Source organism: Pimephales promelas, chromosome 1, assembly GCF_988280905.1.
Source record: "Pimephales promelas chromosome 1, fPimPro1.hap1.1, whole genome shotgun sequence".
In the NCBI taxonomy this organism is placed as follows: Eukaryota; Metazoa; Chordata; class Actinopteri; order Cypriniformes; family Leuciscidae; genus Pimephales; species Pimephales promelas.
This window is the reverse complement of record NC_142769.1, coordinates 35,560,166-35,577,979: the sequence shown is the minus strand read 5'-3', so window position 1 is coordinate 35,577,979 and position 17,814 is coordinate 35,560,166. Positions and strand designations below refer to the sequence as shown.

Below are 17,814 nucleotides of genomic sequence, written 5' to 3'. Positions count from 1 at the left end.
AATAAATGCATTAGACATGTAAATGATGATTATTTTATAATCATGCATGTATTGTTTGAAAATCTCTAGGCTTCTTTAATTAGCCAGATTAAAAACTACCATAATTAATAATCTTTATAATAAATAAAATGGGGGGTGTCTTTATAAAGCAATGTATTAACTTTACAATTAAGAGCCCTTCTCACGGATTGTACTGTATATACACTCACTACCATTCAAAAGTTTGGGGTCGGTAAGATTTTCTAATATTTAATATTTTTAATATGTCTGTTATGCTCACCCTGGCTATACATTTATTTTCTCACAACTACAATAAAAACAGGCATATTGTGAAATAATTGGTTATATTTGTTTTTAATATATTTTAAAATGTAATTTATTCCTTTGATGATGTTTCAGCCAGTCTTCAGTGTCACATGGTCATTTGCTTCTCACAAAACATTTCTTATTATTATCAGTGTTGAAAGACAGACCCCAAACATTTAAACAATAGTGTCCATGTATACTTAAGGACTGGACTGTAGAGTAATAGCACAGATGTGAGTATTGAGTGGTGCTAGTCTGCATTTGTAGTAGAAATTTGCAAATTCAGACACGGGTAGGGATGATGTAGAACTGTGAGAGATAATGAGACCTCAATCTTCTCTGGCACCATTATACCTGTGGGTCACTCCAAGGGCATTGTCCCTGCAGGAATGGCACTGTAAGTCACCTTAGATGAAAAATGATGTTACAAAGTGTTCATTTAGTCAATTTAACATGGGTTGCATTATGATGCACAGTTTCTGATGCATTGTTTTTGTGGGATTGTGGTATTCGTATATCACGGAGAAAGAGATATTTTAAGCATTAATGGTTTTGTACTCTTGTTCTGCTGTTTGTCTTTGAATGTTGTTTTTGAGTACCAATCATTTTTGCTTTTTTATTTTCGAGGAATATGTTCATAAAATATCGCACTTTTATCTTGGAGGAGTATTTTTTGTCTCTGCTCCCATGCGCATTTGCTGTCTTCTGAAAATGGATTTCTCCATTTTCAAACACTTTTTAATTTGCCTTTTAGAGAGTATTTGAACCATTTAGCAGAGCAAGAATTACACGCTATTCCCAAAAACGCTTGCCTTATTGGACACGTCTCTTCACGTTGTTCTGTGGATCTCTCTCTAATATGCAGATGAGACTCAGTCATCATTAGTCATGCATCTTCAATTAGCGCTCGCCGTTGGTTTCTATTCCAGTGTCTAAGCAATTCACTCATGCTAGCCATGATCTCGGGGCTTTTGGCAGCTTTTGAAACGGGATGTGGTGATGTGAGGCTTCTACAAATTTGCTTGTACAAAGCATCCGCCGCTTTTTATGAAATCAAGAAAAACACTTGCCTGTAAGCAATTGCTTATAAATGCTTGTAAACCTTCTTCATGAAACATTCTCAGTAGTGTGAAATCATGTAATTATTATAATACATAATTATTATTATTACAAAAATGCACAGTACATCTTCTTTCCCTATACAGTGTTGTATTTGCAAGGTATTTGTAATGCCATCATAGACATAGGCCCGGTTTCACAGACAGAGCTTAGATTAAGTCAGGATTTGTATTCAATATTTTTTTTTCAATCGCTGAAAACCTTTTTGAATAGTTTTAGTTTTAATTAACAATAACGCCACTATATCAGTATTGATGGTTTATGTTATATCTGTAGCACTTACTTAGGTGGCGTTATGAAACATAAATATGATTTATACTCTTTAATGCTATTACTGATGTCTGAAGGTCTCATGTCTTTTTATGGCCAGTCAGGTCAATTGAGATGGCTATAAAAGACCCTCAGTACAATTAATGTTACGGCTCATTGGCATATTGCACCATGTGACTCTTTCATTGTAAGGGTCCTGGGCTATTATATACCACTGGTGTGTTTCATATTGACACCCTCGTTTTCCTTTAGGACTCGTTTTTTGTATGGAAGTGTAATACCTTGAGGTGTTTGTCACATTATGACGGCCATGTCAAGTGACATGTCAGTGCCATCATATCTGATGAAACCGATTGCAAGTTTGCTGTCCAGCGACTACTCGGATTACTGGTTTAGACCCTCATCAACATGTGAATGCAAGAAATGGTACCATGTTCCATCAGCTTTAGGAACTGTATGAATGTATTTTCATCATTCTCTTTTCCCCCCTCTTGTCGTCAGGGGGACGTGTTAGAATTGCTGGCTCAAAATGGGAAGAGCAGGTGTTTCTCAGTGGAGCTGACCTAGTACCTCTGTTATATGTGCTGTTACACAACTGCACAAGCTAGTTCTGCATCCTACTGGAGTTAGTCCAATTATAACAATCGCTGGTTGTATAGGTACATTCTTTATTTACATCTATTTCTGAATGAATATTTTGGATGTGAAATCTAATAGGTGAATATGGATTATTGAATTTTTAATAATTAAAAAGGTGTGTGAAATGTTTTGAATTAAAATATTAATCAGCTTAAATATACAACCATGTTGAATTTCATCCCAGAAAAATGCAAGCCCTAAAAATACAATGCATTAAAATGCAAGCAGGGTTAATGCAGTGCAAGTAGTGCAATTCAACAAGGTTTTTTGTTTCAAAAACATTTGTCATTGTTTTACTTCCATGGGGAATCTCCTCAACCACCACCAATCACTGAATCTTTCACATCATTTACTCATTGAATCAGTCAGAATGATTACTGAATCACTATCTGACACACTTACTGAACTGAACACACTGTTTTGAAATGAAGCCAGTAGTGTACAGTTTTTAAACATTACCTTTTGAGTTTTGTTTTTTAAATAAAGTATATATTGATATTTTAATTAAAAACTGAAAAAATGGATATAAAATCCAAAAATTGGACCAAAACGACTTTAAAAAATGCATTCCAGTCTCTTTTGTCCAGACCCTTATTGTTTGCATTTGTATAAAAACATCCCCCGCCTTCAAAGAGGAGGTATTGGCCTTTTTGGAAGGTTACAGTCATGTAGAAGCGGTTAGGCCTGTCCGGTCCTCTTAGGGTGGGCTTCTTTCACCTAAAGGACTTGTGCACATTTAAGAATTCAGTGTTTTCCTTGAGGACATCACTGGGTCACATACATTTCATCTTGTCACAACGAGAGATCGGACACGGCTCTGATAGCAGGTGTGTGTGATGAGCTGTCTTGAATACTGAATGTATTTAACATTTTGTGGATGCAGATCTACAGCCCAGCTCAGCCTGGCAGAATTCTGAACATCGCCACGTCCTTGGGTTTTAGTGATCTCTTTCTCTCTCTCTCTCTCCCCCCCCCCAATTTTTTTATTTTTATTTTTATTTATTTATCCATTAAAAATATATATATATATTTTTATTTTTATTTTTTTAAGTGATCTCCTTAAGATAACTCCTAAGCTACGCACTCTCGCTTATGCTAATAAGTTATGCTATATGTACAGTATGTGTATCAATTCTTCTAAAATCCCAAGATTCATTTTTACTTTAACTCAATACCTGTGTTTTCTTCCAATTGCTTGTGGGCTGCACACAGTACCAAAGCACAATTAGTGTAGTCTCTGATTCATTGTGATTGTCCTTGTCCTTTCTAGTACAGCATACATAGTATATAGACCCATTTAGTGGTCTTCATGAGGGGATAACAGTGATCATGAGGTTATATCTTTTTTTTTTTTTTGCATAATTTACGAAATGCATTTAAAGTCAATTTAAAACTTCAGTTTTGGGTTGTGTATTATTTCTGTTATATTAATGGTAGTTAAATTGCATAGTTTGGGCCTTGGTCATTTTTTTAATGAACATTTTTGTTCTGACTTATAAGAAAGTTCCTGTATATTTACATCAGAATGGACATTGTAACTGAAACAGGACTGAATCAGAATCAAGTCAAATTGAATTGGAATGTGGGAATCAAATCAAATAGTCGTACTAGTCTGTGAATGGGAATTGATATTTAAAGCTTCGCAAGGACTTTCCCTGGTTCACCTTTTAGTTCAGCTTTTTGTGCTTATCTTTTGCAGAACGATGATGCCATGCAAAAGTCCCGCTTTGGTGACACCATTATCCCTCTTATCCATTATGTCATAGCTACTCTCTCTTTCTCTCTCCCACACATTTGTTCTTTCCTGACTGCCATCTCTCTCACTCTGACAAATGGAACAATAAATGCTCGTGCCAGCCTGAGGTTTTTCCCAACAAAACAATTGCCACTCTCGTTTATTTTCTCTCTTTCTCTCACTCTCCTTCTATCCTTCCGTCTCTTTCCCATTGATTCTCACCTTCTTGTTCTCTCCCTTCTTATCCCTGTCTCTCCATTTTTCCCTCTGTCTCCCAGGAGCTGCTTTTCAGCGTGTGTGCACTGAATGTTATCTCCACCATTGTGTGTGCTCTGGCCACTGCCGTGTGCTGTATGCAAATGGTTTCTACTGATTTACTACAGATGGTAAGTGTGATTCATACCGCAATGTGTGTGCGTCTTTCTGAGTGTGTACATTTTCCAATTACATCATAATGGAAAGATCAGACAATTAAGACAATTGAACATGTACTATTTTAATTAGCAAAATATCAGAAAAAAAATGTGTTGTCTATATTCATAGCCATCAAAAGAAAAAAGGTAATTTAATCAAAGTGTTCCTTACATTGACAAATATAAATAAATATGTTTTTACATTAAGCACAGTTCAGAGAAAAATAGGTCAGTGGATTTGGTGGTAAAAACAAATCATTAAATATATCCTCTGACAGTGGCGTATCCAGGACATTTTTTGGGGGGTGGCCAAGATGGGACACAAAGCTAGAGTGGGGTGGCCATGGCATAGCGAAGTTAAATGCATATATGTACGCAGCCGACCATGGATCAAATCCCGGTCCTTTGCTGCATGTCACATCCTCTCTCTCTCCCATGATTTCCTTTCTCATAACTGTCAAATAAAGGTGTCTATCCTGTTAAAAACAGTCCTAACCACCAATCACAGACAGTCCTCAAGTATCTCTGGTTATTTTAACATGTCTATTTTTAATCAGTAATTATGATCAGGATAGGGTAAATATTTTCTAAGAACTATTTTCTTGTAGTGGATTTAAGTCCTTGTCACTTCACAAGTTAGATTAGATTAGCAAAATTAAACTGCTCTTAACTCATCCTATATAGAATAACATGTATCAGGCGTCAGCTCATCATCTGTGTCACCTGTATTGTTACCTGAGTTTGCTTTACTAATTGAGGCACCATCTTGTGGTTACATGAAAACACAGAAATCCAACAGGACAAACCAAAATGCTTAAAGATAGGACCTTATTCAAAAGTGTATCTGTAAAAGCAAAAGAAAAAACTAAGTTTGTGAGAAAAACAAAACAAAATATTTGTTGTTCTTTACATGCTTAGTTTATGTTATTATTTAGCTTTGATATAATTTGTTAGAGATACTGGAATTTGAATTTCTTAGTTTGTTCTTTTCCAGGAGTGTTTTTATTTAACCACAAGAGGGGACTTAAATAAGTAAAGCAAACACAGGTAACACAGAGAATAGCCTGATGACTGAATAATTTCATTAGGATGCCTTGTGATGTATGAAAATGTGCAAAAAGTGTTTTTCAACCCAGACAGTATTCATGTCCAAGGCCTTGATGAAAATATAAATTGAAACGTTGGCTTTGATTCAGCATACATTAATACGTTTTTAAAATCAAACAGTTAAGACTCAAAATCATAAATAGTCAAGATGCTTCTTCATAATTTAACTTATGACATTTGTGCCATTTTAATGCAATTTACTCTGCCTATTTAAACTTCTAAAAATATATGTGGACTGTGAAGATGAGCTAATTGATACAAACAAAAAGTCCTTTTTAAACAACCCTTAAACCACAGAGCAAATAAATAAGTCACAGCTTGTTTTTTTGTGTTTTAACTTAAATCTACTCTCACACTATATTTAACACAGTGGTTGGCGAAAAATATAACATTAGCTATAATTGAACACACACATCTGCAAAAACCACCATCTGTCTTCCAGAAAATAGCGTTTTATATTTCATGGCGATGTATGAGTGGAAATAAGGTGTGGCCCCTTTAAGAGCTGCGCGCGTTCTCTTTACCGTCCGTCTGCACTCTCTCAGCTAATCTAGCTAGTACAGTGTAGTTCGACTCTTTCAGTTTTCCTACACATTCACAGGGAACTACGATATAACTAAACATTGAATTACCATACCTCTCAATCTACAGATTCCCGCGTTTTTATCGTAGTATTTGTTGCTGTTGTAAGACCGTCGATCTGTTTCACGGAGGAGCAGCAGCCAGCGCGCGCATCTCATTAGTAACCTGACCTGCATGGCCAAAGTCCGCTGAGCAGAAATCAGCTCTCAGAGTCTCAGTATGACTATTACTGCGTTATTAAAAAAGGTAAAACTGGACCTAAATCGGTTGATCAGCTGTCGCCATTGATTGACAGCATTTCTCTTGTTTCTTGTGTTGACGAACTTGACCAACTACCTATCAGATCTGGGGTGGCCACAGGGGTGGCCAATGAGCTTTCAGGGGTGGCCCTGGCCACCCCAGGCCACCCCCTAGAATTGCCAGTGTCCTCTGACCACATCAGACATATACACCGAATGATATCTCATACTTCAAATTAACCCTTGTGTTTTCCCTAGAGAAACTAGTGACTTGATTGCCTTGTGTATTAAGGAAATCAGTCTAGACATTAATGCACATTTTTTGGGTATTCCTATCCTCCACATCAGGGCAAAAATATGGATTTTTTATTTATTTATTTATTTATTTTTATGTTTTGCTGGCCGAGAGTGGTCTTGAACTTTGTAAAATTAGTTGACGTCATTTAAAGTAAGGAAAGCCGGTGCCTTAGGAAAATTACAAAAGTCAATTTGAACCACAACTGTTTAAGTAAACTTATATTTTTCAATTTGTAGATAAACGTTCCTACTAGGGCTGTCAAACGATTAATCGCGATTAATCGCATCCAAAATAAAAGTTTGTGTTTACATAATATATGTGGGTGCACTGTGTATAATCATTTTATAAATTTATAAATACACACACATGCTTGTATATATTTAAGAAATATTTTCCTGTATATACTGTATATAGATTTATATAATTTATATCATATATAAATATAAATATTTTATATATAAATAATTTTTTTTCTTAAATATAGATGCATGTGCGTGTATTTATATATATATACAAAATAATTATACACAGTACACCCATATATTATGTAAACAAAAACTTTTTTTATGGATGCGATTAATCGCGATTAATCGTTTGACAGCCCTATTCCTTCCTAAAGTTATACGTTTCCTCACCAAGTAAAGTCAATAATTGTACTGACACCTAATGTATCACCATGGATACAACATCATGCAAAAAAAAAAAAAAATAGATTTGGGTACCAATGGCATAATAAAAGTAACATATTCGCAGGGGCATTGGTCAATCATATTCTGCAACCAAAGTGTTACAGAGGTTGTGTGAGTTCACATGTTTTTCAGCTCTTCTCTTATGGAAATAAATTGCTTAACTTTTTTTTATCTCATCCGCTTCTACTTCATTTAGAGCACATTTTTCAAAAGTACTGAACTACTAATTTCTTAAGCATAAGATTGAATGAAGATGAGCCCAGACGTTACAATGCTCCGTGGAAGAGAACTGCTGATCTGTCATTGCTCACTTTCAGTTGATCTGTCTTTTTCAGCCATCCTGTTTTATGTGAGAGAAAATAAACTTGTAGTGGGGCATAAAGTTTTAATATTCTTTAAGAGTGGGCTTTGTGCGCTTTATGGGCGCTGCAGTAAATTGCACAGCCTCATGGATGGCTGCAGCAGAGGCATGGGCACAGGGAGATGAATTGAGATGACTTATATTAGCATGGCTGCGGCTCTGTGAATCGCTAGAACAGTTGTGGGATTAGTTTCGACTCAGGGCACAGAGTGGCAAAGCGAGAAATCACCACTGTTACCAGCTGCACAGTCCATGCACAAAGACAACAGATGCCCTAGGGCAGGGATGAGGGGAAGCACTGCATGGAGCTTTTCCCGTTGCAGCTGTATTAACTGATTTCCTCATAACCTTATCATTTGTATTTTATCTCTGTTTACATTGGGTGGTTGTTATTTAGAACCATGTAATCAAACTTATACTGCTACCTGAACTTATCTGTCATTTACAGTCACTGCCTCAGTTAATGATGCTTAAGATCAGAGTGATGATTTCAGTATCTTCTGATTGATGAGTCTTCATATAGTCTAATAAGACATCAACAGGAAAGTGCATTGTCATCATAAAAATGCTTTAAACCTATCACTCAGAAGGAATGGCACAAAATGAGTTACTCTTCCCATCTGAACTTTTCAACCGGCAGATTGATCTTATGCATGGCGTCTGCTACACTTGACAGAACTTTAAAAGCAATTTTCAAGGGATAGTTCACACAAAAACGAAACAGTTTACTCACCTCATTCCAACCCTGAACTACAAAACTATTTCTGTTGAACTTAAAACAAGACCTTTTGAGAAATGCCTTTTTTTGTCTATACATTCAACATGGAGAGTGAACTAACATGAACAAACAATGAACAGCTACATTTTTATTAACTAACATTAACAAAGATAAAAACATACTGTAACAAATGTATTGCTCATTGTTAGTTCATACATTAACTAATGTTAACTAATGAACCTTATTGTAAAGTGTTACCAGTTCTTCTTTTCCTTTAATAATGCATGCATCAGATGGTTAAATTGCATAAAATGAAACACTTTAGCCTTTTTGAACGCAATGAAAATGATGTAACTGTGACTTCAAAAAACACAGAATTTGTATGGTGAATGATTTCATTATTAGATGGTCATCAAATTCACTACCAACCAAACGTTTGGGGTCAGTTAGATTTCTTTTCATTAATACCTCATTGGGGCGCATTAAATTGATCAAAAGTGACAGTAAAGACTATTCTATTTTGAGTAAATGCAGTTACTTTGAATTTTCTGTTGATTAAAGGATCCTGAATAAAAATAAAATGTATCATGGTTTCCACGGTATATTATGCAGCACAACTGTTTTTAACTTTGATAATAATAAGAAATGTTTCTACAGCAGTAAATTAGCATATTAGAATGATTTCTGAAGGATCATGTGATTCAATTATGCTGAAAATTCAGCTGTGCCATAACAGGAATAAATTAGATTCCTAAAATATATTGAAATAGAAAACAGTTATTTTAAATTATTATAATAATTCACATTAATAAAAAAAAAACATATAAATGCAGCCTAGGTGAGCATAAAACACTTTTTTTTATAAACATTAGAAAATCGTACTGTCCCCAAATTTTTTAACAGTAGAGGATGGTAATTTTATTAGCTAAAACTAAATGTTTAACTTTTCTTTTTCTTTTTTTCATCAGTTCATGCCACACAGAGCACGTGCCCTGAGTGCTGACTGTATGACCCCTCATGGTACCATCTTACACCAGACGCTGGACTTTGACGAGTTCATCCCACCCATCCCGCCTCCTCCCTACTACCCCCCAGAGTACACCTGCACACCTGTAATGGAGGGCCAGAGGTAAACCCACACACAAACAACATACTGATTTTCATCTACCTTGAAATGACCTAATATTTGCACCATATCTGAGAAACAGTTTGATCAAATTGCTTGGCTGTATATTCTGCACTCTGAAAAATAGAGGTTTTTGAATAGATTGATTCAAAGAGATTTATGAAATCGTCCCATGGAAATTTGCATGGGAATTCATACCATGTTGTATAAGTGCAGGTCTCAAGGCAAACTGCTCTGACAATCCATATTATGGAGCGGCAGAGTCCCTGGCCTGGTGTAAATCCACCATTGATTTCTCTGCCTCGCACTGTGAGACACTCTGCCCACCATCCCATCATAAAAAGCATGCTGATGAGGCTGTTTAGCCCGCGGCCACACTAATGTGTCAACAAAGCAGTAAATACATAGAGAGTGAGAGCATACATGCACACTGAGTCAGGATGTGGTTATACACAAGACACACGAAAAAACACAGATTCCTCCCCACCAATATGAAAGGGGGAGTTTGGTTAATTTAAAGAATAATATATATTACTCACTGAGATGAAGAGGAAAGAGTTTCATTTTCCACTGTTCCTAAATGGCCTCACATATTTTTTGCGTCTTCCCACATCCAATTTTGTTGAAGCATTGACGTAGTGTTATAATCGTGTTTTACCAACATCTCTGTCCATTAGAGGGTTGCATCTGGACTTTCCACACTCTCCCTTCAGTGCTATTTATGGGGTGCCTATTAACAGCCCTGGGGCTCTATATCCATCTGAGCTGCCACCACCCTATGAGTCTGTCGTGGGACAGACACCTGCCAGCCAGGTAAGAGCTGACACCTTTTCTATGATCTACTGTAACATTTAATTGGCTATGAAGGGAGCATGTTTAAAGAATATTTGTCATTTTGGGTGGCTACGAATAATTTTGATGTTCTGAAGGATTTTCTGGGAACAACTGCAATATGTGACCTTTACTGCAATAAAACACCTTTTCATTCACAGTTTCATTCCATTTTTCATGTTACAGCCACATCGGCAATGTGATTTCCAATTGTACATTTAAGCTTAAAACGAAGAAAAAATCTAAATATAAAGTTAATTGTTATAATATATATATATTTTTTTGGAATCACACCACATGACATTTTACAATCGAAACTAACCCAAATAAAATAAATTAATTTGTCAATTAATTTTAATTCATAAATTGAAACATGTTGTACGTGTGAATTGCATGTGATGTATTTTTAAATAAATGAATAGATGAGCGTCACATCAATTACCGTTTTTTGACAGTTCCTGGTTTCTCATAGATTTTACTAATAGTTTGCAGGTATTTCAGTCTTAAAGCAATGCATACCACTAATTCAGCAATGTACACTCATTTGTCTGTGTAAAGCTCGGCAGTCAGAAGGTCCTCCGGTGCACTCGAGGGGCTGAAAGAAATTAATACAAGTGCCTTTGTATAATGGATTATAATTTTTTTCTGGAACACATCAGCAATACAGGCAGGATTTTCATTCAATTTAAAAGAAATGGGCTTTCTTATAGTGAAAGCTGGCCCTGTTTTATGAACAATGATTTTTCATCAAATTCCACTTCTTCACCTGATGGAAGGGAACAAGAGCTCTCGTCTTTTCAAAGAGATGCACAAAAGACCACCAAACCTTTCAAATCCAGCGACTGAGCTTGTGATCACGTGCTATTTTGAAGATTTGTTTGCTACCTAAAGAAATCTGAGATTAAAAAAAGGATAAAATCCTTTAAAAAAAAAAAAAAAAAAAAAAAGAGGGTTCCTTTATTTTAGACCTTTCTCATGTGAAGTGATTGATAACCATCTCCAAACAAAGCAGCAGGGGCATTTCAATCTTTGAAACCCTTTTTTTACCTGAGGCACAAGCCTGAGAAGCTTTGAAAGAAAAACACCAATAATAGAGACTGGAAGAAATATTTTTAAATTGATATAGTCAGCTTTATATACAGCTACTGACTGTAGCCTGCAGCTTATTTTCACATTTTTATTAAAATCCAGCTGTGCTGTGGACTTAAGCTCTTTGTACACCGTATACATTCTCTGTATAGACTTTTATGTGTTTTGGATCAATCATGTTATGTGGATTTATATCTTTTTATTAACCACACAATGTGTAGTCATAATAATGCAGAAGCTAGAAGAGCAAATCTGATCTTAAAGAGCCCCCTGCTGGTCATAGGATGGCATTGACATTTTAAAGCACTGCTGTGATGCCAGATGTCAGGCTGCAGCAGATTTCTCACTGCCAGATGTTTTGCTGTCTGATTCTCCTCCTTTTGCAGTTGTTTGTTATCATCTTCAGGTGTAAGACCGTTTTTAATCACCATCCTCTCCAGAAGGTTACACGCAAAACAGTTTGAAGCTTGTGTTTTAAACACATAATAATTGATCAATTTGTTAAAAATGTTAAATAAAATATAGCCCTCTGTTTTTTCTCTCATTCAGATCACCACCAGTCTAGAGCAACAGGTCACCGAGTCCAGTCTGTGTGAAAGGAACACCACCGCTGGCCTTAGCACTCAGGGTGAGGAGGCTTCAATGATAATACAAAGTCAGAGGTGTTCCCTTCTCTGGTGTATCTATGTTGTCAATGGGCTATTTAGAATTAGAAGGCAATTTTTGTTTAAATATAGTATACCATTACCTCCACATTAGCATATTGTGTCTGTATCGTTTGATAGAACATTGGTTCACAGCTGGTTTGCTTCAGTACATAGACTTTACTATGGAAATAGATTTTACTCTACTGTTTAAAAGTTTAGGTTTGGTAAGATTTTTAATGTTTTTGAAAGTCTATTATTTTTCCCAGAAATATTGAATATTACTTCTATTTAAAATAACAGTTTTCTATTTTAATAATTTAAAATGTGAGGTCTTCAGTGTCACATGATCCTCCAGAAAACAAATTACAGTACATTTGTAAATATATCAAAATAGAAAATAATTATTTGAAATTGTAATGATATTTCACAATATTACTGTTTTTACTCTATTTTTCATCTAATAAAAGCAGCTTTGGTGAGCATAAGTGACTGTAATGCCTGGTTCAGATTACACGATTTTAGCCCGATTTTGGCACGGTCCGTATGTAGGGTGATGTAGGGTGTCGTGGGGATTCGTAAAGGACAACGGGACTCGGGATGTAAGATTCGATCGTATCATCTCGTATATAGTGTATATGGTATAGTGTGTCAAAGTGGGCGACAAACTACGTCGCGTTTGCGATGCTTCGCGACATCGCGACAAAAAGACTAGCACGTTTAATTTTTTTAACGGTCGTCCACGACGGTTCCGTCACATGTATGAGGTTGACCAATAGGAGCACAGAAGCTTTTCCGTGCACAACTTTCAAAAATAGCGAAAAGAAAGAGAGACGATGGTGCTAAGTAAAAATATATAAGAAAACAATATTTTACCTCAAGTTCTCTTTGGAGGATTGACAGCCCATACAGTCCTTTTCGAGCAATCCAGGAACGTGTCCATTGTCGGGTTTTTTTTACTTTTTTCTAAACACAGGACAGCCATTACAACACTCACCGCTTCATCCATTGTTCGTTTAGTTTCCAGAAGTCATTCACTACTAGTTTCGCCTTCTCGATGACATCACGCGCGCCGTTAAAGACGGCATGCCATGACTTGTCGGGAAGCAACGTGTAGTCTGACGTGTCTTGTCCACAACATGACAAGATTTTAGGAGTCAAAATTACGCAATCTGACACAGTGACTATCGTAACAGACAAAAAAAAAATGCGTAATCTGAACCAGGCATTACTGCTGCTTAACTTTGGAATGGTAGAGTGATAAGTGTCCTTTATACCTTATATTATACATCTGCTGGAACCCCCCCACCACTAATTTATCTTATTAATCAACCTTCAATTACAGTCTGTATATAAAGATGATATGGTTTCTGTTTCGACAGCCTCTGTTGATAGTGCTTCCCTTATGGTGTCCGAGACTGCAGACATCCCCGATCACAGTTGTTCTTCTGAAGACCTGTGTTCTCTAGAGGTACAGGGCTCTGATTCCTCTCCGTATGGTACTTTGCGCATCGTACCTACCGACGGCAGCTGCACAAGCCTGGAGCACAGCACCCACTCTTCCCTGAGGCGTCAGACCCCTTCTCGACTGGACCGCAGCGAGTCCTCCGTCACGCACCACTCTCCACAGTTGTCACCCGATGCCATTAACGTGCCCGAGAAGGAGGAGATTACAGCCGTTAAACCCATGTCTCGCACACAGCACAGAGAACGAACCAATAAGAAGCTTACCCTTCTATTCCCTCCAAGCACTCCATCCCAATGTGCTTCCAACTCAGCAGTGACCTCCACTGCCGGTGCAGCTTCTGCCCTGACCCCCTCCATCTGTACCTCGCCGTCACCCACCGCTCAGCTGAGGGGAACCCGGCTCTGCTTCAGCGTCTGGTCTCCATCCTCCTCTTCCTCACAGCCCCATGCTACCTCTACCCTGAGCAACTCCAGCCAACGTGAGCGGCCCCGCACACTCCGTGCCACCAAAGGGTATCGGAAGCTGGCAAGGATTGTGCGTTCCACTAGTGAACCCACATCCTGTACTTCCATGTCTAGAAGTACGTGAGTCTTTCTTTCTTTGATTCAGTTCGATAGGGCTTTTTAACACTGAAATTGTTAAACATTCATTATTAGGGTTTTCCATGTTTCATATTGTACGTTTACAGTATAAACCCCATGTTAACCTTTTTATTTGTGGGGTCAGTATCATTGATAGGACAAACACAGTACATTACCTATTTAAATAGCATCTTGTCTCTGTCAGGGTTAGTATATACTGTACAGTATCATTGTAAAGTTTGGGGTCAGCAATTTTTTTTCCTAAGAAATTAGTACTTCAGCAAGGATGCATTTATTGATCAAAGTGACAATAGACATTTATAATGTTACACAATATTCCTATTTCAAACGATTGTTCTTCTTTTGATCCTGGAAAAAAATAGTATTGAGGTTTCTAAAAAAAAATATTAAGCAAAACAACTTTTTTTGTGTGATTAATGATATTAAAGTTCACTTTTTAAAAAAAAAAAAAAACTTTTTTCTGATAATTTACTCACCCCCATGTCATCCAAAATGTCCACGTCTTTCTTGCTTCAGTTGAAAAGAAATTAAGGTTTTTGACTTCATTGGGAACCAAACGGTTCAAGGTCCAAATGAGAGTTTCAGTGCTGCTTCAAAGGGCTTTAAACGACACCAGACGATGAATAAAGGGTCTTATCTAGGACCCTTCGAGTCATGACAAAAAGATTTGTTCATTTTGATGAACGAGTTTAAACAGGAGAGTCACGAACGCTCATCATAGAACAGAGCAAGGCGAGCATTTGTGCTTATAAAATTTTAACTTTTTTATTTATTTTTTAAATGGCTGATCGTTTCGCTAGATAAGACCCTTATTCATCGTCTGGGGTCGTTTAAAGCCCTTTGAAGCTGCACTGAAACTGTCATTTGGACCTTGAACCGTTTGGTTCCCAATGAAGTCCATTATATGGAGAAAATCCTGAAATGTTTTCATCAAAAACCTTTATTTCTTTTCAACTGAAGAAAAAAGACATGGACATCTTGGATGACATGGGCGTGAGTAAATTATCAGTGAAAGTTTTTTTAAAAGTGAACTACTCCTTTAAGAAATGTTCCTTTCTGTAGGATCATGTGACACTGAAGACTGGAGTAATGATGCTGAAAATTCTGCTTTGCATCACAGGAATAAATTACATTTTAAAATATATTAAAATAGAAAACAGTTGTTTAGAGAAATAATATGGTACTGTTATTGCTGTATTTTTAAACGCATTTTTGAAAGAGTATTCACTGACATTTAGAACCGTCATTGCTTGTTGCAGGAATAGGAAATGTTCAAATTATAGCATACGTCATTATATTAACTCATTTATAGCCCATGAGCAATCTGGAGAACTAAGCATGTGACTTGACTTGCAGGTGACCGTTGTGCTCCTGCTTCTATCCATCCACCTGAGGACTCCCCGCAGACTCCCTGTGATCAAGGTTTCACCCCACCTCTTCTGGTTTCTGTTATCCATGTAGCTCAGAAGTCAAAGGATATAGTTATTCATCTCATAAAAAATTATAGTTTTTCGAATAAACATACTAATTCACTGCTCTTCACAGCATGCATGGAGCTCTCTGAAAGCACCCGACAGACTTCCGCCAAACACAGCAGCCAAGGGGGCAAAAAGCAGAAGGACGGTGGAAAGGTGGACCTCCAACTCAAACCTCACATCCCTCACTCAATGTCTACAGAACGGCAGCAATCTCTCGCAGACCTCAAGACTTACAAAGACACCAAAGTGCTGGTGGCCAAGTTTCTGGAGCACTCGAGCTGCAGTCTACCTCCAGAGGTCCAGCAGGTGGTCAACAGCATTAAATGTGTTATTAAATCTGATGAGAAACACATGGAGGAGGCCATATTCAGTGCCAATATCATTGATCAGGTGAATTTGACATATTTTTGTGTAAAATATATAGGATATAAGGAATACTTTTTGCTCTAATACAGTAGTTGAAAGTGAATTACATTGGGGATGTTTGTTTTACTCATGTCCCTCACACAGTTGATGACACAGTCACGGAAGATCATGGGCAGCCCGAGGAAGAATGCTCACGAAGATCTGCATTTACAGAGCTGCGGAGCTCTGAGTTCCCCATCTTCATCCGTGCGCCGTCCACTCAGAGGATCCAGTCAGACAGATGTCCCTGCCACCCTGGGTCATCAGTCTCCACGCCAGCCTCAAAGTCTCATCAGTGTATGCCGAGAAACTACACTTTGACCCTCTGGACTACAAACACCCTTTTCCTCCATAAACCTCTGAATATGTGCCAAGGCCAAGTCCTAACTCTCATCAGCAGAAAACTGTAGCTCTTGAAATACAAACGAAATGTTAACATGGAGTTGACACTCCCTCGTAATAAAGATATTCAAAAAAATACCTGCAGAGGTATATATTTTTATTTTATTGTCATAATTTTTTTTTTTTGTTAAAGTGTTGAATTTGCTACTGTGCTAAACAGGAGAGTGGGTCTGTAATGGACTGTAGAAGATGACATGGAATTACCTCTTCACATTTTTAATGAGAATTAATATTGAAATGCACAGCATTTTGTGAAATATTGGACATACTGTACTTGGTCATTGTGTGCCACTTCAGGACAGAGACCTTTATGAAGCTGGATTATTCAACTTACCTCAGTGTGTAATTATTATTTTCAGTGTTGCAAAATAAAAATGTGTCTGTTTGTATTTTTTTTCTCTAGATTGCTATTTTAACCCCCTCAAGTCATTATTTGAAGTTTAGTTTAGTTTAACAGGGACCATGCCCAACAAATGTGCCAGAGTTAGCTAGATAGCTAATTTGCATCTGTGGTTCCTGGGCCAGGTGTTACATAAAATTACAGGACTCCATTACAATCCAGAATCTAAATGAATGATCACGTGAATGTTAAAATATGCTAAATGATGTACACTTTCTAATAACAGGCACTGAATTCCATCTTTCCTCTGCTCTAGATGAAAATGCAGATTGTCTAAAGAGAATTTCCTTCAATTTAACATTGAACAGTCTTCTCTAACGGATGCCCTGGTTTCCATAGATTTGTCCTTACTGAAAGTCACTGTTTAAGAGTTGGTGGCGCAAGATCATGGATTCAAATCAAACACACCTGCAAAAACTGGCTAACATCAACAATTTATCATTTTTGATAATGCGAAGATTAAAACTCACATTTTCAAAGCTTTTTTCATAAGCAGTACTCCAACAGAGTCTTGAGTGTTTATGTGGGCTTAGACTTATAGTAACAAAGAGCAGGCTAATTTCAGGTTTATCCCTGTATGATTTTGCAGTGAAAATCCTTGTTTTTGGAATTGGCTCAGTATGTTTGTTTTTTCTTCAGATTCCTAATCCATTCTAAGGTAAACTACATAGGGGGGCTAATTTGTATAACTTACAAGGAAATAATTTGAAGATATGTTCCAATTTATAAATCCCTAAATTGCCTCCAAACACATCGGATTGCACTTTATTGCGTCTATTGGTTTATATATTTAAATCAACATCAGGCGTCAAATGAATGCATTATTTATTTATTTATTTATTATTACATATATGATGATGAGCAAAATCCCGGAATAGGTAAGCATTGCATAA

At 36.9% G+C, this 17,814-nt stretch overlaps 1 protein-coding gene across 1 annotated transcript in view; it reads left to right on the top strand.

Moving 5' to 3' along the window:
- The window catches only part of entrep2 (endosomal transmembrane epsin interactor 2), a 97,850-nt gene extending 80,940 nt beyond the window's left edge, over positions 1–16,910 (top strand). Inside the window, exons 5-12 of the mRNA XM_039666883.2 lie at positions 4,348–4,455; positions 9,445–9,605; positions 10,280–10,415; positions 12,072–12,150; positions 13,549–14,214; positions 15,593–15,658; positions 15,782–16,104; positions 16,225–16,910. Of these exons, the coding sequence (XP_039522817.2) occupies positions 4,348–4,455; positions 9,445–9,605; positions 10,280–10,415; positions 12,072–12,150; positions 13,549–14,214; positions 15,593–15,658; positions 15,782–16,104; positions 16,225–16,440 (1,755 nt within the window). The 3' untranslated portion in view covers positions 16,441–16,910. The remainder of the gene's footprint in view (positions 1–4,347; positions 4,456–9,444; positions 9,606–10,279; positions 10,416–12,071; positions 12,151–13,548; positions 14,215–15,592; positions 15,659–15,781; positions 16,105–16,224) is intronic.
- The last annotated feature ends 904 nt before the right edge of the window (positions 16,911–17,814 follow it).